General features: G+C 43.6%; 1 protein-coding gene across 1 annotated transcript in view; it reads left to right on the forward strand.

Moving 5' to 3' along the window:
• The window catches only part of IQCH (IQ motif containing H), a 109,276-nt gene that overhangs the window by 1,113 nt on the left and 87,194 nt on the right, over positions 1-20,969 (forward strand). Inside the window, exons 2-5 of the mRNA XM_032232502.1 lie at positions 3,402-3,518; positions 4,012-4,109; positions 6,144-6,252; positions 15,951-16,070. Coding sequence (XP_032088393.1) covers positions 3,402-3,518; positions 4,012-4,109; positions 6,144-6,252; positions 15,951-16,070 — 444 coding nt within the window. The remainder of the gene's footprint in view (positions 1-3,401; positions 3,519-4,011; positions 4,110-6,143; positions 6,253-15,950; positions 16,071-20,969) is intronic.

Here is a 20,969-nt window from a genome sequence, read left to right on the forward strand (position 1 = left end):
ACAGCTCTAATCCTGTGTGTATCTCATGTAGATTTAACAAATGTTTTCCTCTCCTATTTTAATATAATTTACAGATCCCTCAGAAGTTACTGTTTTCCCTTTTTAATGTCTTCTGGTGGAGAAAAAGCAGATTTAGTACACATCTTCCAAAATAACTGAGTGTCATCTGTCTTTTGGACTACTCTGGCAATATGATACTGTAAAGAGATACAGCTTAGAGCTGATTAAATTTCTAAATGGGAAAGACAATGTTCTAGATTCCAATGGAACTATCTTTGGTTTGATTTCAGAAATATTCCTTTAACAGATTTAGAATAAATGTATATATAAATAAATATATTTATGTAGAATCAACCAGGAGGGCAAAGCTATTTTTTTCAATCAGAGTCTTGTCTTAAAAACCACAAAACTGACATTCAGATTTTTTTCATACTTACTTTGGAAGATCCTACCTGTCTTGACAAATATATTATTTTCTGATAGTAGAAACCAATGCACTCATATCACAACTGCACAACTTAGCAACCAGGAAACAACTACGGTAGCTTTTACCTAGTGGGAAAGCAATCTACTTTCTGATAAAAGATACAGGACCCATATTCCCTTACTTCCAGAGACACTCTCAATTTTAGATGCGCAATCATCTAAAGATTGTGTTAATCAGTAACAGTCTTTTCCAAAAGGATGCTGTTTCAAAGCATCATAACTACAAAGCATCATAATAAGCAATAAACCACTCAACTCTATGGTCGCCTTGGCTTTAATTGGCTCCATTTGCAGTGGCATTTTTCTCAGCCATGAGGAAATGTGGCCTCTGTTCCATTAGTTCCAGAAATAACGTGTCACATAGGCACCTGAACTCTTTTCTAAGAATGTTCTTTTTCCCCCAGTAATTTGTTTTATTCACAAAATTAAAATAGAACTCCAAGAAAGAAAAACAAAGCTGTCTGGGTGACTTTGGGGCAGTCTATTTTAGCCCTGCCAGAATATCCTGGTCTCAGTTTTGACTAGATAATATCTGTAGCTATGAGGATTCTGTGGACTTAACAGAATTTGATCTTTAGCAAAATATTTGACAAAAATATCCCAATTAGAAAGCTAGTTAAGAATGGGCTGTTGGCTGTGATAAGGGAATACTTGATGGGCTCAAAATTCATTTTCTCAAAGTATCTTCTTCACCAGTTTGCAGTCTAGAACAAAGAGTAACAAGCTTTTTATGTAAAAGTCCAGGTAGTAAATATTTTAAGAGGTTAAATCAAGGATATTACACAGGTTCTTATATAATCGGGGAAACAAATTTCCCCACGTTTTTAATTGATGAAATTTCCTTTCTTTCACCCATTCACACTTCAGAAAGCCAGGGCAGGGGCTCCAGCAGTCTTGCACTTCTGCAAGTACAACTGGCAGGTCTGCAGGCGACACAGCCCAACCACTGTTGGACAGCACCAGCAAGGAACCACCAATGCCCTGGGTGCTCACCTTCACCCTTCGCCTTGGGAGCTTGCCTGAGGTTCTGGCCACTTACCTACCCACCTATCCATTCTTAGCTCACAGGCCATACAGAGACAGGGTGGATTTGGCTCATGGGCTCTAGTAGTTCGTTGGCCAGTAGATCTAGAACTTAATCAAATAGAGTAGAAAGGGTTGTCCTGTGTCCTCTATTTTTCAGCATTTTTCTTAGTAGATGAAGGGTAGAGAGGATGCTTATCAAATTTACAGATGACAAAAGATGCAGTGGGATAGCTAAAACACACACACAGACACAAATTCACCAAAGTCACCAAAATTAGGGAAGGGCGAGCATTTGAGGGATCCCGTCTACTTGACTAGATGGCAAAGGGATTGGGAACAAAGAGATGGACTGCTAGCCAGGAGATGTTGCTGGCCAGGTGTAAATAAAGCCCAAAGTGTCAGAGGCTTATGGATAACCATACAAGTCCTTGGCTTACAAGCAGCCACTTAGTGACTGAAGTTAACAGCAGAGCTCCACTGGGGTTCTTATGACCAGGATTTGACATTCTAACCAGCCCTCTTGCAGCCCCTCTTGCAGCCCTCTGGGGCCTGGCAGCTGGGCTGCATTTATGGCCATTTGGTCTCTTGACTGCATTTTATGATGATTTTGCTGAAAATTTATTTACCTCCAGTTTTCTACCAAACCTCACCCATTGCAAGCTATTGCTTCACTTAACACCCACATTATTCATTTGTTGACCACACATTCACTTAGTGGCACCAGGTATTCACTGAATAACTGGCACAAAATGGTCATAAAATCAGGTTACAGCCATGATGGGCATTTTCTGTTGTAACTGGAAGACCACCTGTGCATCTAGCTCTCGGCTTTTGTTAAATTCCTTCAGGCAGGGGAAGAGTTAAGTCAGGAATGCTGAGCAAGCCATAAATCATTTGACTCTGTTTTTACTGCATCCCAAATTCTTCCATGGTTGAAGTTGTAAAAGACAGTTCAGAGGAAGAAATCTGTGTAATTGCTTAAGCTAAAATGTCTTTACATGGCTGAAAGAAAAAACAGTGTTTTCTGTCTGATAAAATAAAGAGGGGGAGGGGAAGGAAATCAGAAGAAACTTTTTGCAAATGAAGTTTGGTTGATTGCTCCTAAGAAGCTGTGTGGGTTCATGAAAGCGTAGATGAGAAATCTTAAAATATCTTAATAGTTAAAAATGTTGAGATACAAGAATATTAACGTTATTGGCACTCATTCCCAGTTGAAGTACCGTATATACTGTAGTGCAGCTGCACAGAAGAATTTTCATATACCGTACAATTCTCATTGAGCATTATACCTATTATTGGAACGGAAGCCTAAATCAATAACATTGGTATTTGAACCAGACCTAAGTTTGTACAGCACACTAATCCATCAAACACAGTTAAGAAGTTGCACATCATGCCAAAGGCAGAGGACAAGGCTTAACAGGGTAGACTTGTTTACATTATACACTGCAACACAATGGGGCTGTTTGATGTTGATTCAGCCTTTGTCAACAGTGGCTGAATATGTTAACCTGGCCGTGCACTACAGCAGAGAGGGCCAGCAGGTAAATGCTGACAGGCGTGACGATGCAATCACCCTTACACACTTTTCTCCAACATCCTGATGCCAGACTGTGATGACATCGTTGTATGCGTGTGGTCATTTTCATTTGTGGTCCCCACTGAACCCAGCCTGCTGCTGGTAGTTTTTCTTTTGCGTGGCCTTGTCAGAGAATACTTGCTTGCACCATCCCAACTCCAGCCCTGTTCTTTGAAATGCAGCTTTGGTCTCCCACTCACTTATAATATTCCAGAAGACTCTTGAGATTTAAGCAGTCTGATACTTTTCAGTCTTAACTTCAGAGGCACATTTATATTCTCGTCTGCTCAGTGCATGCTTTCTTTTCTAGGTTCAAGAAGATCTTCAACAGTTGAAGGAACAACTGCGAGATTTTAGCCATGACTGGGAAATAGCAGATCCTGAAATTTTAGAATCGGTTGTTGAACAGGCAGAGGACAGACTGAGGGTGAGTGGATTACCTCTCTTAGTGGTAAAGAAAAACTGCAGGTAGTCCTTGAGTTACAACAGTTCATTTAGTGACCATTCAAAGTTATAACAACGCTGAAAAAAGTGACTTATGGCTATTGTTCACACTTACGACCATTGTGGCATCCCAATGGTCAAAATTCAAATGCATGACAACTGTCTCATATTTATGATGGTTGCGGTGTCCTGGTGTGATGTGATCACCTTTTGTGACCTTCTGACAAGCAAAGTGAATGGGGAAACCAGATTACTAACAACAACTGCACTAATTCACTTAACAAATGTATCAAGAAAGGTCCTAACCTGGGTCAAAATTCACTTAACAGAGGTCTCACTTAGCAGCAGAAATGTTGGGCTCAATTCTGGTCATAAATCAAGGATTACTTAGGGAAGGAGGGAGAGAGAGAGAGAAAGAAAGAAATTCAGATATATACAAATATAAAAATGCATATTTTCTCTCTATTCCTGAACAGAAGCATGCAGAGAACTATTTAAATGCAGTGAACAGATCAGTGCTAACTATTTTCCCAGCAGACGATGCAGAACGGACTTCAAGACAGATTTCCAGATGGTAAGAACATTCAGTTTGATTGGGTAAATATCTAAGCGGCAGAATTTGGCTGTTTTTAAGGAGTCCAAGATAGTTTTCAGAAGCCAAACATCAATGTACAAAAATGCTTCTGCTTTCTGGGAAGGAGGATTGGAGAAGGAGTTGACTGTCTTCACATGACACCAAAGAACTTTGCTTGTGCTTGACTGCCTTCTTTCTGTGGATTGGAAATGGCTGCCCACCCCTGGTTTTGGTCTTAGTGGGTGGTTCTTTAGATGTTTCTGGCTGAGAATGTCTCTGGATGGAGAACAAACCATAGAACATTCTCTCTCTTTCCCTCCATGCAAGATGGCAAGTCTTAAGACAAGGGCTAACTCACCTGCACACGAGTTTTGGGGATGGTCTGTGACAACTCGCTGCAGGAGAAGAGCTACAGGAATATCAAAGAATTGGTGGAATAGAATCATTAAGGAAAGGATGCAAAAAGAGGGGCAGGATAAATATGAATGGCAAAAATTAAAATGATTTTAATTTATTTTAAATAATTAAATAGAATTGGTATATTGTCCCAAGGCACGTTTTCCCGCAAAGAGTGGGTCATGATGAGTTGGCTGTTACGAGTTGGCCAGGGTGGGTTGGCCACAGCAAGTTGGCTGTGGCAAGTTGCCCCATTCCCTTGGGGCAGCTGTGGCCGGATATAAACGAGGCTTGTGTTGGGCAAAACCCTTTCTCGTCTGGACTCCTCGAATATCTGTAGCTGCTTATCTGTGGCTGTTGAACAAGATGAAAGCAATAGACGTGGTTTATTCGGCCAATTCCCTATTTATTTTAGCTGCTCTTTGCAGTGGCCACAGGCTTCACTTAAGCCAATTAGGAACAAACCAAGAAACCACAAATTGACGTACATTCATCTATCATGCCAAGCTATATAGGCTAAAACAATGTCCACAAGAAATTGAGCTTTCAAATTGTGGTTTGCTGTTGTTGAAGAAAGCACAATTTATGTTCGCTGCCCATGATGGCATGTGGACAATCAAATCAAATTACAGTATATTACAACTTAAGAGTATCTGTAAACCTCAGCAAATATCTATCTATCTATCTATCTATCTATCTATCTATCTATCTATCTATCTATCTATCTATCTATCTATTTATTCCTCAATTTACATCTATAACGGAGCCTGCCCATGATGGCTGTAAGTCATAATAGTCTAAAAGAGCTGGTCATCTCAGACAAACCTGAGTTTACAACCTTTTTTATAGTGGTTGTTAAGCAAATCACTTATGGTCATTCCAGCAAACATTGCAGTCATTAAGTGAACCTATCGTTCACCATTGGATGTTTTTGCCAAAATCCAGAAGTAAACATCATTTTTTGGGGCAAAAACATAAACCGGCATCACATGGCCTTGAGCTGATGCAAGCATAAATGCAGGCCAGTTACTGAGCATTTGAAATGTGGACATGTGACTGTGGGGGTGCAGCCATCAGTTATTAATACTTTTGTGGGGTCCGTCATAATTTTTAACAGTCATTAAGTGCCCAGTTGTAAGTTAAAGACTACCTGTAGTGCTAAATACCTTTCTGCATTTTATCCTAATTACAGTTAGTCCTCAACCCAGAACCACAATTGAACCCAAAATATCATGTTGCTAAGTGAAACATTTGTTAAGCGAGTTTTGCTCTATTTGACAACCTTACTTGCCCCAGTTGTTAAGTGAATCATCTCAGTTATTAAATTAGCAATATGGTTGTTAAGTGAATCTGACTTTGCTTGTCGGAAGATCACCAAAGGAGATCACATGATCCCAGGGTCATGCATCCATCATAAATAGGAACCCATTGCCCAAGGGTCTGAATTTTGATCATGCGACCATGGAGACGTGGCAGTGGTTGTAAGTGTGAAAAATTACTCTCTTTTTTTGTGCCGTTGGAGAGTAAACGAACTTGTAAGTGGAGGGCTACTTATCCTGTATGTCTTCTTTGGGGGGATATAAAGATAAAAGCCAACCCTTTTGCCTGCTTTCTGATTCCATTCTCTTCCCAATTTAGGGGGATCCCCTTGGAGCCTTCTCAGAAAGAAATCATTTTCCCCAAGATGCCCGGAATCGCCCCTCCTGTCAGGGCAGCCCTGCCTCCAGCCTCATCTTTGGGCTCAAAGGTTTGAAGCAACCAATGTCTTTAATCCTGCCAGGGCTCGTTCTCTTCCCAAGGGATCTCGCTCCAAAATGTTCACCCAAAGAGCCTCCAAGTAAAGGCCCACTTTGGATTTTCTTCTGCAGCCTAGAAAATGGACTTTGGGGCAGACGTCCTCCTTCCCTAAGGGCAAAAAAGTGGAGCCATAAGGCTTATGATGATGGTCAGGTCTTTTTAGTAAAGCATTGTGGCTTCTCCCTCCACAGTCCCTAGGGAGCTCTGACACAAACTGGGACTTGAAATTGAATCTCTCCTGTCCCAGGGCAACAGCTTAAGCCAGTGTCTCTCTGCCTTGGCCATTGGAAGATATGTGGCCTTTAATTAGTAGAATTCCTCCAGCAGCAAGACTGGCCTAGTAATTCTGGGAATTGAAATCCAGGTACTTGCAAGCTACCAAGGCTAAGAAACCCTGCCTTAACCACTACATCACACCAAGAACAAAAAGTCTTGGCCTGGATCAGCACAGATAGAGGAGGAAAATGCAACTTGTCCATTTGTCCCGTAGGCTTCAATTACTAAGGTGGAGGTTCGTTCTCCAAGCTTGTGGGTTGGTTTCCAAACATTTCATTACCAAGCTAGATAACGTGATAAGATAAGGTGAGAGTCACATCAGGTGAGGGTCTTGTGATGGGGGAGGTCACATCAGGTGAGGGTAATTGGGAGGATCATGACCCATCACAAGACCCTCACCTGATGTGACTTCCCTACTGACCAGTTGAAGCCCTTAAAAAAAGATACACAGTGGTGAAATCGGGCAGGTTCTGACAGGTTCTGGAGAACCAGTAGCAGAAATTTTGAGTAGTTCAGGGAACTGGCAAATGCCATCTCCGCAGATGGGCCACACACACCCCACAGAGTGGGGAGGGAATGGGGATTTTGCAGTATCCTTCCCCTGCCAGGCCCACCAAGCCACACCACACCCATCAAGCCGGTAGTAAAAAAAAAATGAATTTCACCCCTGCACTGCACAACAACATCCCCATAGATGTTATCTAGCCTGGTAACGAAACATCTGGAAGCCAACCCACAAGCTCACAGAATGAATCTCCACCCTTATCCTACATCCGAGCTTCAGATATTTGTCACTATCACAATCTTACATTTAGTACTCATATGACTAGAAATTTTTGAGTTTCATCGTATAGATGTCAATGACAAGAGTCTTTTCTTTGACACTAAGCCCCTCAGTCTTAGCCCCTCAGTCTTAGCCCCTCAGTCTTAGCCCCTCAGTCTTAGCGTGGGGAGCAGCGTTAGCAGAAGATGCAAGCATGGCAGAAGACAGTGCAGCTGATGGTGTTGGGCTGAAAAGCATGCAGGGTCCCCCTAAAGGATGATCTGCCCACTCCAGAATGATAGTTGTGTTCAAGAGGGGTCCCTTCAGGGCATATGGACCAATACTTCCAAGGCCCCTTCTAGCCCTCTGAGTCTATGATTCTATATGTGTGGCTGACCTATGAGGAGGTCTAGTTACTAACCTTAGGAAAGGAAATGGAAGCTGTGATCTTTGGCTCGTTTAGAATATTCCTTATTATTACAGGTGGCCCTCAACAATTGAGCCAAAATTTCTGTTTCTAAGCAAGATAGTTGTTAAGTGAGTTTTGGCCCATTTGATGACATCTCTTGCACAGTTGTTAAGTAAATCACTGCAGTTGTTAGTAATCTGCTTCTTAAGTGAATCTGGCTTTCTCATTGACTTTGCTTGTTGAAATGTGTTTGAATATTAGTAGCTCGGGTTGGTAGTTATGCTGAGATAAACAAATCTAATGCCAATCTGCGTCACACAGACAGTACTTAAAAACCAAAGAGTGTCGCTCAGCAACGACAGCCAGCCAATCAAACAGTCTGAAATCAGACCATGACTCAGAAATACCTGAACAAACAACATTCATAATAGTTTGCACCTCATAAAAAGGTATTTAAAGACCAGTCTTCTGACAGGCAAGCACAATTCAAAGCGCACTGACAATGTCTCCTCAAATGGCGGCGAAACGTTTGCCACCAAGTTTCCAAGCTTGGAGCTCAAACCAACAGCCTGACTTTGCAAACAGTGATCACACGGCCTCTGGACACTGCAACCGTCATAAATATGAGTCAGTTGCCGATGAACCATAGTGGCACAGGGGTTAGAGTGAAGTAGTTCAGGCTACTTCTGCTGCCTGCCGCCTGCCTGCGATTTGGCAGTTCAAATCTCACCAGGCCCAAGGTTGACTCAGACTTCCATCCATCCAAGGTCGGTAAAATGTGGAGCCAGATTGTTGGGGACACGAGGCTGACTCTGTAAACCACTTAGAGAGGGATGGAAAGCAGGGGTGGGATTCAATTTTTTTTTACTACAGGTTCTGTGGGCCCGGTTTTGGGGGTGTGGCAGGGGAAGGATACTGCAAAATCCCCATGCCCTCCCAATCAGCTGGGGACTCGGGAGGCAGAGAATAGATGGGGGCAGGGCCAGCCAGAGGTGGTATTTGCCGGTTCTCTGAACTACTCAAAATTTCCGCTACTGGTTCTCCAGAACTGCTCAGAACCTGCTGAAAGCCACCTCTGCTGTAAAGCACTGTAAAGCGGTATATAAGTTAAGTGCTATTGCTAGTGCAATCTGAATTTCGATCACGTGACCCTGGGATTGCTGCAATGGTTGTAAGTGTGAAAACGGGTCCAAAGTCACTTTTTCAGTGTAACTTTGAACAATCACTAAGCGAATGGTGGTAACCAAGGAAATCCAGCTGAGAGATAAGAGGCCTCGTGCCTGTCCTGAGCTTCTAAGCACAGGGAATCTCTGAGGAGGCAAGTAAAACATTTCTCAACTTGAAAAAGTTTCACTGAGGCCCCTTTGTGAAGAGCTACAGTCCTTCGCGGAGCCTTGTTAGAATGGAAACTTTGCTGTGAAGTATTTTCAGACAAGGCTAGCTAGAGATGACCTGCCCAGGTTTAAGAGGGGGCAGCCATGCTTGTACATTACCCACCAGCTGAGAAACAAACCTGGGGTCATTTCCAAAGCGAGGGAAGCATGGGGGGTCGTGAACGTGCATGCCCACACCCATAATTCTATGTGCCCTACCCCACCACGCATGCGTGCAACCCTCTGCATGCATGTGTGGCCCCCACCTTCCCCCCGCTTTTGGCACGCAATGGCACGGTGGGCCCATTTTTCGCCCTTTCCAGGCTCCAGAGGCTTTCTAAGAGCCCAAGGATGGCAGAAAAGATCCCCCCCTCCCCCAGGAGGCTGGAAATGGCCTGTCCACAAATTTCCGGGTTGCCCGTAGGACTGTTTTTCGCCCTTTGGAGGCTTCAGGAGGCGAGTAAAATAGCCCAATGCACAAACCGGCAGTCCATTCCCGAAGGGAAGCCTCCGGAGGGCAAAAAAACAGCTGAAAATAAAGGCTGAAAGCGCGCACTGGAGCTGACTGGGCAACGCCAAGGGCTCCGCATGCCACCTGTGGTACGTGTGCCATAGGTTCGCCATCATGGGTGTAGGGTCTCCTGCTGGGCAGGGTATGTGTGGACTAGAATAGATGACTTACAAGATCCCTTCCAACTCTATTTAATCTGTTTAATGGTCAATGAAATCACACATTCTCCATGAACATCATTTCTTCCACATAATTTGTATCTTGTATATTAACTCCCGAAACTTCTACTTTTAAAACGAAAGCATTATATTTATTAATATAATAAGTACATATGAGCTTATTTTTAAAAGTTTTCTCTCCCTGTAAGTAAATCCTTTCTCAGTCCTTATGGCGATCAAAATACCTGGCTCTGTTGCTTCCAGATAATATTCTAGATGTCAAACCCTTTAGAAACTGAATTTCCATTTCTTTAGATATTATTGATGTGTTGCCTATTGTTCATTTTTGGCCTGCTCTTAATAATAATATTTCGTGTCCAAAATAATTTTCCCAACAGGAGATAAATTCACGCAGGCAGGCTCTGTAAACTTTTATTAATCAACCACTTGGTTACATGGATGGTAACAACTCAGTTTGTGTGCGCCTGGCAATACCTCTGTGTCACATCCTTGGTGTGATTGCAGAACTCACTGGCAGGAAAAACATTTGGGTGAGCCAAAAAGGAACAAAATCTGGTTTTTTTCAATTACCTCCCAAGTGAAATATGTTTGACCTCAGTAAGCTAAGAATAAATTGGAGGTGCACGTTTTGGTTCATTCACTTTGAGTGAGTTCTTAAAAGGAAGGTTAAAGCCCAGAATTTTTAGCAGTGGTCTCCGGTGAGTTTGGCGGGACTGTTTTCGGTTGCTGATGAAAGAATTTTGCTAACCCTGCGGCACACGCTGGAGAGTTCAGAATTAAGTGAAAGGTGGATAAAGGATGGAGAAGTGCACCCTGTTCCTGCTGATTTCTCCTTTCCTCCCTCGCCACAGGCTGCTACTTGCGGTTGAAGAATACTTTTGTTGACTTTCTAGCATGGGGAGTTTAATTTTAGCTGTGACTGCTGGGAGAAGGAAGTCTGCTGGGATTCCAGAGAATTAGAAGGCTTTATACAAAATCACAGAGCTGGAAAGGTACCTTGGAGGCCATCTAGTCCAACCCCCTGCTTAAGGCAGGAGGTCCTTATACAATTCCAGACTGGTGGCTGTCCAGTCTCTTCTTCAAAGCCTCCAGTGATGGAGCACTCACAACTTCTGTTGGCAAGCGTTTCCACAGGTTAATTGTTCTCACTGTCAGGAAAATTCTCCCTAGTTCTAGGTTGCATCTCTCCTTGATTAGTTTCCATCCACTGCTTCTTGTCCTGCCCTCAGGTGCTCTGTTTTGCTTCCTTCTGGAATTTATAAACTGTTCCAGTCGAGGTAATTGTGAGCATGTGCCAAATGTGATGATAAAATGCAGTTAATGTACAATAAATGTAAGGCAAAATTTATTGTTTAACATTTAATAGCGATTCACGTAGTCCTCATTTAGTGACTGCCTCATTCAGCTGTAATGGTGATGAAGACGTAATTTAGTGGCCAATCCCCACATTTACAACTTTTGCAGGTCTGTAAAGCAAGGGAAAGCTGAAATAAAATAATAAAACTATGATTTTTCACTTAGCAGCTGCTTCCTTTAAGGACCAAGTTGCCATTCCCAATATTTGTATAATGCTCTCAGCACTGGGAGGTTTTCATTCACAATCCCCATTTTTTTAGGAGCTCGCAGGGAGTCCCGAGAGTAGGAAAAGTGGTTATAGAGAGGAAACAGGGAATACCATGTAACTGGAATACAGGTAGTCCTCGACTTACAACAGTTCATTTAGTGACCATTCAAAGTTACAACACTGTTAGGTAAGCTCCCCGTTGGGAGAGTGAGTGCATTCAGCGAAGCATTGTGAGAGTTGTGTTGGAGAACACACAAACCAGCATATAGAGACACTGCAGTTTAAATAGGCTCTTACTTTCGTGGAAAATAGAAGTATCAGAGTCCATCAAACAGTCCAAGTCATACACGGATAAGACAGTCAGTCATCAATGTCTTTCAGTTAAGGGCTAATCCAAATAACATAGTCCATAATCATACAATCAGTCTGGTATACAAAGTTTGCTAGCAGTTGCAAAACCTACAATAGCTCACGGCACTTTCTAACAGCCAGCTTCCAAAACACTCAGATCAGATCAGACCAGCATCTAACAAACAGAGAGCTAAAAGTCGTCCTGGCTCCCTCTTATGGCTGATTGAGGTAAAACAGCAACCAATCACATTTTACAGTATGATTTAAAGAAACAGGTATAACATTGTTACATGATTTATATATTGCCAACCCAACCGTTAGATTATATTCCTAACAAACACCACTGAAAAAAGTGAATTATGATCGCTTTTTACACTTATGACCTTTGCAGCCTCCCCACGGTCACATGATTTACATTTGGATGCTTGACCACTGACTCACATTTATGACGGTCTCAGTGTCCTGAGGTCGCGTGATCCCCTTTTGCGAACTTCTGACAAGCAAAGTCAATGGGGGAAGCCAGATTCACTTAACAACCCTGTTACTAACCTATCAGCTGCAGTGATTCACTTAACAACTGTGGCAAGAAAAGTCGTAAAATGGGACAAAGTTCCCTTAACAAATGTTTCCCTTAACAACATAAATTTTGGGCTCAATTGTGCCATAAGTCAAGGACTACCTGTATAGGCAGTCCACAACTTACAGCCATTCGTTTAGTGACTATCCAGAGTTAAAGCATCGCTGGAAAAAGTGATTTGTGACCATTTTTGACACTTACGACCCTTGCCGCATCCTCAAGGTCACATGATCAAGATTACTCGGCAACTGGCCTGTATTTATGACGCTTGCCGTGTCCCAGAGTCTTATGATCCCCAGAGCCGAGGTGGCGCAGTGGTTAAATGCAGCACTGCAGGCTACTTCAGCTGACTGCAGTTCTGCAGTTCGGCGGTTCAAATCTCACCGGCTCAAGGTTGACTCAGCCTTCCATCCTTCCGAGGTGGGTAAAATGAGGACCCGGATTGCTGTTGGGGGCAATATGCTGACTCTGTAAACCGCTTAGAGAGGGCTGAAAGCCCTATGAAGCGGTATATAAGTCTAACTGCTATTGCTATTGCTATTGCTATTTGTGACCTTCCCTGACGTCTGACAAGCAGAGTCGATGGGGGAAGCCAGATCTGCTTCATGACCAAGTGGTTCACTTAAGCATGGGGCAAGAACGGTCGTAAAAGGGGGCAAACCCACAACATGTGTCTTGTCTTGGAAATTTTAGGCTCAATTGGGGTCACAAGTCGAGGACCGCCTGTATATATAACTGGGATGTGGAGGGTGCATGAGAGGAGGAGAGAAGGCCAAAGCTTGCAACCCCAAGATCCAGAGGAAGATCAGATGTAGAATAACCTTATTGTCACTTTGAATGTACATTAATCAGCATACATTAAAACAGGGGTGTCAAACTCAGGGCCCACGGAGGGGGGCCGGCCTGAAAATACCAAAGGACCAGCCCACGGGGCCTCTGGCGCATGCCCTCCCCATGCCCCCTTTTGGCTGGCAAACTGCTGCAGAAGGCCGTCCAGTATCCCCCCCCCCCCCCCCGCCGGCCCACAGAGGAGAACTACAATGCTGACCCAGCCCTCAAAGAAATCCAGTTTGACACCCCTGCATTAGAATGAAATTTTGTGGCATGCAGCTCTCAAAGGGCCTCCACCTCTAAAGTACTCTGCAGAAACATGACTAAATAAATGAATAAACGCAGAATGGTGCACATACCCGAATATATTATATGACATGGAGAAACAACACAGTCTAGTTCGGCTGTATAAATATGCATGGCGAGGGAAACGGATCTTGAGTTTGCCAGATGGATGGCAGAGGGAACAAAGCAGTTACAGAATCTGGTAGTCCTGCTATGGATACTTCAAAGTCTTCTCCCAGAGGGGAGCAACAGGCACAGACCGTAAAATAGGTGTGTGGGGTCTCTAACCAGGCTTTGAGCTCTAAGCACATAGTGCTTATCAGCAGCATCCTGAATGACAGGTTATGCCTGGATTATGATTGAACTTGCAGGCTGCTTCCCTGGGGCCATCTCGCCTGGCTCGGAAGCCACGGCCATCACTGGCTCTCGGTAGTTGAACCCAGAGCAGCGGCCATCTCTAGGAAGCACTAACCAGAATTGGAGGGGCGGGAAAACAGAGAGTTATTGGTTGTTTCCCAATTTCAGCTAGAAGTAACTAGAAATAACAGCCACGTTTACTGGATGACAAATGCGATGGTAGGAAGAAGACAAAGCCCACGGTGGATAAGATCAGGCAGGGTGAAGGTAAAACGACAGGATGGGCCCCGGCCTCAGTTTGCTAGAGTTGTTTATGATGCTTCATGAGCTGTCTCAAGAGCGATGGCGCCGTTGATTTGTGGTACACAAGGTCCTGTTTCTAAGGGAATATTGCAGGGGGGGACTGTTTCCCCCGCAGAGGAGGGTTTTGTGGCTGCTGCAGCATTGACAATGTCAACCTTAGTGTTTTATTTAAAAAAAGGAACATTCTCGCTCACCCACAGACTCACCAGGCAAGCTTATTGCAGGCAATTTGCTACCCACACCAACCCCCACAGTCTGCACCTATGCAGGTAGCCCTCGACCTACGACCACAATTGAGCCCAACATTCAGGTTGCTGAGTGAGACATTGGTGAAGTTTTACCCCATTTTACGATCTTCCTTGCCATGGTTGTTAAGTGAATCATTGGCACTTACAAAGTTAGTAAGACAGTTGTTAAGTGAATCTGGCTTCCATGTTGACTTTGCCTGTCAGAAGGTTGCAAAAGTTGATCGTGTGAGCCCGGGACACCGCAACCCTCGTAAATATGAATCCGTTGCCAAGCATCCGAATTTTGATCATGTGACCAACGGGGATGCTGCAATGGTCATAAGTGTGAAAAACGGTCGTAAGTCACTGTTTTCAGTGCTGTTGTAACTTTGAATGGTCACTAAGGACTACCTGTCATCGCCTTGGGGATCCACTCTGGAGTATCTTCAGCTGAGATCGGTAACCTCAGGCCATGCTTCTCTGGGTCCTTGAACAAGGGTGCCCAGGCCAGGCCTGCAGTCCACAGAGTCTCCTTCAGACAGAGATGCAGCACTGCAAAGCTCCTTGGCCTCTCAGTGGAAGAAGAGGGCTTCTCTTCTGCCCACATGGAGAGCATGAAGGACTTCAAGCATCCAACCCAGCCATCCAGAGACATCTGAGGAGAACCATTGGGTTTGTCCTTTGGGAAATTAGGAGGATAGTGGTGCATGATAGATCCAGGGCAGAGAGGCAAGATGCCCCCTCCCATTTATATGGAAGTGGGCTTTTTCTAGTAGACAGAAAAGAGTTTGCTTTTTCTCCATTCTGAAATGGTTTGCCACTTGCGTTGCTGCCCATACACACTGTGCTCCTCCAGCTGACACAGGAAGGCATCACGTAGGGATGCTAACAAGGTGTCAGAGCTGCCAACCTGCCATGAACAATAGGGGGAAGGAGCCGGACAGGTGGTGTGAAGTGAAACTGATGAAGTTGGTGGGAAGAAGTGTGCCTCTCAGAGACACTCAAGGTTGTTGCCCTGGCAGAGGAAGGCAAGACTGTTACAAAAACAAGCTACTCAAGTATAGTTGGACAAGAAAGGCCAAGGGAGCAGAGGAACCGGATAGGGAAAGTTAACCGGGAAATGTATGGGACGAACTTCAGTTCTGGCTTTGCTTTACTGCAGTTCACTTGACTTCTAATAAAACTGGTCCTCTTGCAACAAAAGGGAGCCTAGGGTTGTTTCTGCTTAGGAGTCCAAGCTGAGGCAGGTCTGGCCCAAGGTTGGTATGGATAGGGTGGATAGCGAGATGGACAGCATATAAATTTTATTAATATAGTGGTACCTCAGTACTCACCATTAATCGGCTCTGGGAGATGCAATGAGTATCAAAAGTGATGAGTACCAACTTTTCCCCAAAAGGAATAATGTAGTGAGTCACAAGGCAGCCGACAACGACAAGTTCTAGCTTGGGCGTTGAGTACCAAACAAACAATGACTACCAGGACAAAATTTTCATATCGAAATTCTTTGCATACCAAGGTTGATGAGTTGAATACCAGTATCAACAAAGCAGTTGAATACCAAGATGCCACTGTAAATTTAGTACTAGACAAAACTTCCAGCATTATTGTTGTAGACAGGCTGCATTGTGTTTCTTTGCAGCACAAGCTTTCAATGATGATGAGGATTCTGTGTGACCCAAAACATATATACCACCGAAGCATTGTAAATCAGAACTATGGTGTCAGTTTGCCGTTGGTGAATCAGAGGAAAACAACCTATGTAAGTAATCAAAAAAGTATTTTCATTGTTTTGTTTCTCGCTTCTAATTTTTCTTCAGAACAGTTAAGCCTCTGAATAACAGTTGGAAGTGACCTTGGAGGTCTTCTAGTCCAACCCCCTGCTCGAGCAGGAAATCCTATACTTGGCTGTCCAGTCTCTGCTTAAAATCCTCCTGTGATTGAGCACCCACAGCTTCTGGAGGCAAACCGTCCCACTGATTAATTGTTCTCGCAGTTAGGAAAATTTCTCCTTAGTTCTAGGTTGTTTCTCTCCTTGATTAGCTTCCATCCGTTATTTCTTGTCATGCCTTCAGGTGCTTTGGAGAATAGGTTGACCCCTCAGCAACTCTCTTGGGAAAAGCATCTAGCTCCAACAATATGCTGTTTTAGAAAACTCAGCACCAAGCTATTTTGTGCCAAAAAAACCCATTGTTGAATAGTTCACACATGCGTCTACATCGCTTGATCTCTTTAGTTCAAATCTTCATGGTGCCTGGCTGTTGAATGTACTAGCGCATTATATTAGACAACTGAATATTTGAGGGAAAGAATGAAAAGTTCTGATATCTGTGATAAACCACCCATAAATGCACATCTTCACTTGCTTGTATGATTAACATTATTACCTTCTATATATAAACCTTCAGTGACTTTTTTTGTTTCAGTGAGATTCCCACTAAAGTTTTTTTTATTCTGACAAATGTTTGGATTTTATTTTACACAAATGCTATTTACCTTCTAATTTATAGTTTAAACCATTTTTCTTTAAATAGTTTATTTTATTTCATTTTTTGAAGCATTTTTTATCACCATTTGTCCTAACAAGACCTTCCACAGTGCTTCATGTAAAAATATAAAACATCAGAGAACAAAAGTGGAAAGTTTGAGATCAGAGTTAGAGCTTTCAGTTTAAAAGTCCCAAGACAAGTGCAATAAGAAGATCCTCTCTGAATGCCCTTGGGGCATTCCTAGAAAAAGGAATTTCACAACCAGAATGCGATTGTCACAAAATAAATGTGTTGGCTCGTGCAAAAGATCCTCTGAAGATAAATTCAACTACTGGCAGATTCACACAAAAAGAGACGATCTCTCAGATCTCCTGGTCTTATGATGTTTAGAGATTTGATAAATCAGCTGTAACTCCTTGAAATGAATTAGAAGCCCAAGAAGTTATCATAATCATCAACTTCAGTTCCCAGACTTCTCCAGTTAGCATGGATTCACAGTTGAGGAGCATCACTTCTGGAGTATAGCATGGCTGGCTGGGGAATTCTGGTTATCCACAGGTCATAAAGTTACCAAGGCTGGCCTGGTTAAAGCAATTTGAACTGGGGAGTGAATATACTGCAGGATCCAATCTGAGTTGATCACCGTGACCGCCTGGATACATGTGCCACATGTGCTCTCTCCTGTAAAGATATCTTTAGCCATAGAGAGTACATTCATTAGGAATGAAGGCAAATTTACATACACCAGGATAATGCTGCAGCATCCAATCTGAGTCGGTCACAGAGGTTTTGTCTTTTGAGTTTTCGGACTCGTGCTGGAACCCATCTTTGGGGAACTTCTGTCTAGCAGAGTGTGTGAGTTGGGCTGTTCTGTGTGTGGTATTTATATATGATGCCTCTTGTATGTGGCTTTTGTAGATATTGATTAGGGTGTTCATCAGGGGGGAAATCCAGCAGGTTCCGACAGGTTCTGGAGAACCGGTAGCGGAAATTTTGAGTAGTTTGGAGAACCAGGAAATGCCATCTTTGTCTGGCCCCAGAGTGGGATGGGAATGGAGATTTTGCAGTATCCTCCCTCTGCCACGCCCACCAAGCCACGCCCACAGAACCGGTAGTAAAATAAATTGAACTTCACCACTGGTGTTGATGACTGGTTATTAAGTCTTTGGCTGCTTGTGCTGCCAAGAAAGTGATCAAACGAGGAGACCTGAGCTCACTGGTAGCCTCACACTGCAATGAACAAGGACATACATTCAATTTTGCAGCTATTAAGATTGTTGGACAAGCGGTTACAAAAACAGCCAGGGAAGTGATTGAAGCTTGGGAAATGGGCCCCTTGCCAGTCAACAGAAGTGCTGATTTGCCACCAGCTTATCAGGCACTTAGAAGGTGAGGGCTTGGCAGCACAGGCAAATGACAGCCAACAACTTAATAGCCAACCATCAATACCCCAATCAATATCTAAAAAGCCACATACAATAGGCACTATATATAAATACCACACACAGAACAGCCCAAATCACACACACTGCTAGAGAGAAGTTCCCTGAAGATGGGCTCCAGCATCAGTCCGAAAACTCGAAAGAGAAAACCTCCGGTCCCAGTGAGCGACTCAGAGTGGATCCTGCAGCTTTATCCTGGTGCATGTAAATTTGCCTTCATTCCTAATGAATATATTCACTGTGACTCAAGATACCTTTCCAATAGAGAGCCCATGTGGCACATTTATCCAGGCTCACCTGGGCCTTAGTGGGCTCTTGTGCAGTTGGAAGAATTCCTGATCCAGAAGAGATTGATCCTCAGCTGTGAATCTGAACGTCAAGAGACAGAATTCCCTGTAAAGAACTGCTTCTTATCTCAGATTTGGCAATCCCCATCATTCCAGCTTGCTAGCTCAGACCTGGCCTTCCGGAAGCAACCTCATGGCACACATTGAAAATGTTTGAAATAAATAATAGGACACAGGAGAACTTCCAGCTGTGTTGAAGCAACCTGAATGTATCAGCCATTTGATCCTCTTTTACTTACTCTCTCTGTTACTTAAAGAATTTTCTACAAATTATATCAATGACATTGCTATAACATATATCAGTACATCACTGCAGTATATAACTTAGCAGCGCTTGTGAAAATATTGAATTATGTTAATTACAGGCAATGAAAATATACAAATTAACACTATTAATTAAACTTGCATGCAAAGAAATGTTAATTGCACATAATTAGACGTATAGATTGGTGTTTGTGAATACACAAAATTGTGTTAATTACATTTGCTTAAATATGCAGATTAGCTGTGTTAATTAAAATAGCATTATTTTAATTGTGTGCTTCTTAAGAGTGGCCGATTAGCTGCGGGCCTCTTACCGCTCTCTCCTCTGGCAATTTCCGAGTCGCTCACCTCTGTCAAAGAGCAAAAATGCCCATTGAAATGGCCACAAAAATAAGTCTCCATAATTGCAGTGACCTCAAAGGAGCTCTCTGTCATTTTCATGCGCGCAGAATTGTTGCGTAGCTCGGGTGCTTGGGTCTCCACCTTCCAATAAATAAATAAATAATGCAAGGCAAGCCTGGTTCCTTTTCATTTATTCATGAGGGAGAATTTAATGCCTTTGCCATCCCAAGTTTTTACTGAGTTGCCGTGTCCTTCTGCCCATTTTACTAAGTTTCTCCTCCCCTTGTTCTTCCTTTTGCTTTCGTCCTCTGTGAAGCTGTAGGCATCTCTCTGAGCTTGGACTCTGCCCTGCTTGTCTCTGAATTGCCTCGGCCTAGGAAAGGGGCAGCCATTTGTTCTGGAAATGATTTTGTAGTAGTAGTAAAAACCATGGTTTTCTTTTCGGACGTGCTGTGGGATGGACAAGAAGACGGTGTAAGATCTTGGAGAGGGAAGTGGGGGGGAAGCTTCTGCCTATGGTTTCAATTACAAAAAGGGAATAAAAGCCCCAATCTTGGCATCTGGAGTGGAATCAGACCTAAACAAATTGATGTTCCACTGCTGTAATTTGCAGCACGTTAGCTGCATTTATAACAAGCGTAACAGAAGACAACAGCAAATTAATAAACTCTCCTTTTCCCCCAAACCTAAGAGAAGTCATAATTGGTGAGATTGGGTTAAGAGAACAGATGACTGCCTGCGCCTTCTTCTCCACCTAGAAATGGGAACGTGAAGGTCACCTCTATCCCAAATGACAAACGGAGAGCGGGGTTTTTTTTTTGTTGGTAAACAAATTAATCTTTGGAAAGGTCACCATTTGTTTTACATTTTGCATCTAGTCCTTGTCATCTGGAATCCAAGATTGACTGTCACTCAGCAAGGTGGAGGGGAGCCGTCCATATCAGCATTCTTTGATGAAACTCCATGCCTGATTGAGATGCTATGGGCTGCTGGCTTACAGCTGTCGCTGGACAAGGAGGGAGGCCCAGCCCAGAATTCCAATAAGCCTGGCTGCCCAATCCTGCTCGGCACTGCCTGGCCTTTTGCCCACAAGTAAAATGCACAGCAGTTTGAGCCAGCTATTATCCAGCTCCCTTCCTTCTGTGCCGCTTCTGTTCTGCCTTTCAAAAGGCACCGCAGTCACGCATCTCTTCTCGGCCACCCACCTGGTGCGGTAATTTGAGACAGGTCAGCTGGAAGGATAGCCTACCCGAGGCTTTCGATTAGAAAGACTTCCCTAAGAGTCGGAATAGGCTTTGAGTCCAGAATGGGATGATTGGGGCTTTGGACCGTTGGATGGTTAACCGAAGAAGCTGCAAAGTTTCTTGCTAAAAAAATCTAGGCTGCCTTGAGCCAACTTTTCAATCTCTCTTCACTAATCAGAGGGAGGATGGTGGCAGCTTTGCGGGCTGACAAACATAATGGAAAATCGTAGGCTTCCGCCAGCCATGCTTACTCCATCAGATGCGCAGAGTAGGTAGGCTGATGTTGGATTTAAATTGGGGTGAGGCTGGGGCGGGGGTGGGTGGGGGTGAGATGCAGATGCAGGCTACCTGAGAGACAAATTACAAGTGTCTTTTCAATTGGCAATTGTAATGTGCCCAAAGCCCGTTGTGTTTGTGAAGGTGGCCTGAAACCATTTGATGTATGTAAGTTCAGCCGTCTCCCCAGCTCAATCGTGCTTGTAAAATTTCTTGGTTCCAAAAGAGCTACTTTGAAATCTGTAATGGAGCGTCTT

Source organism: Thamnophis elegans, chromosome 16, assembly GCF_009769535.1.
Source record: "Thamnophis elegans isolate rThaEle1 chromosome 16, rThaEle1.pri, whole genome shotgun sequence".
Taxonomy (NCBI): domain Eukaryota; kingdom Metazoa; phylum Chordata; class Lepidosauria; order Squamata; family Colubridae; genus Thamnophis; species Thamnophis elegans.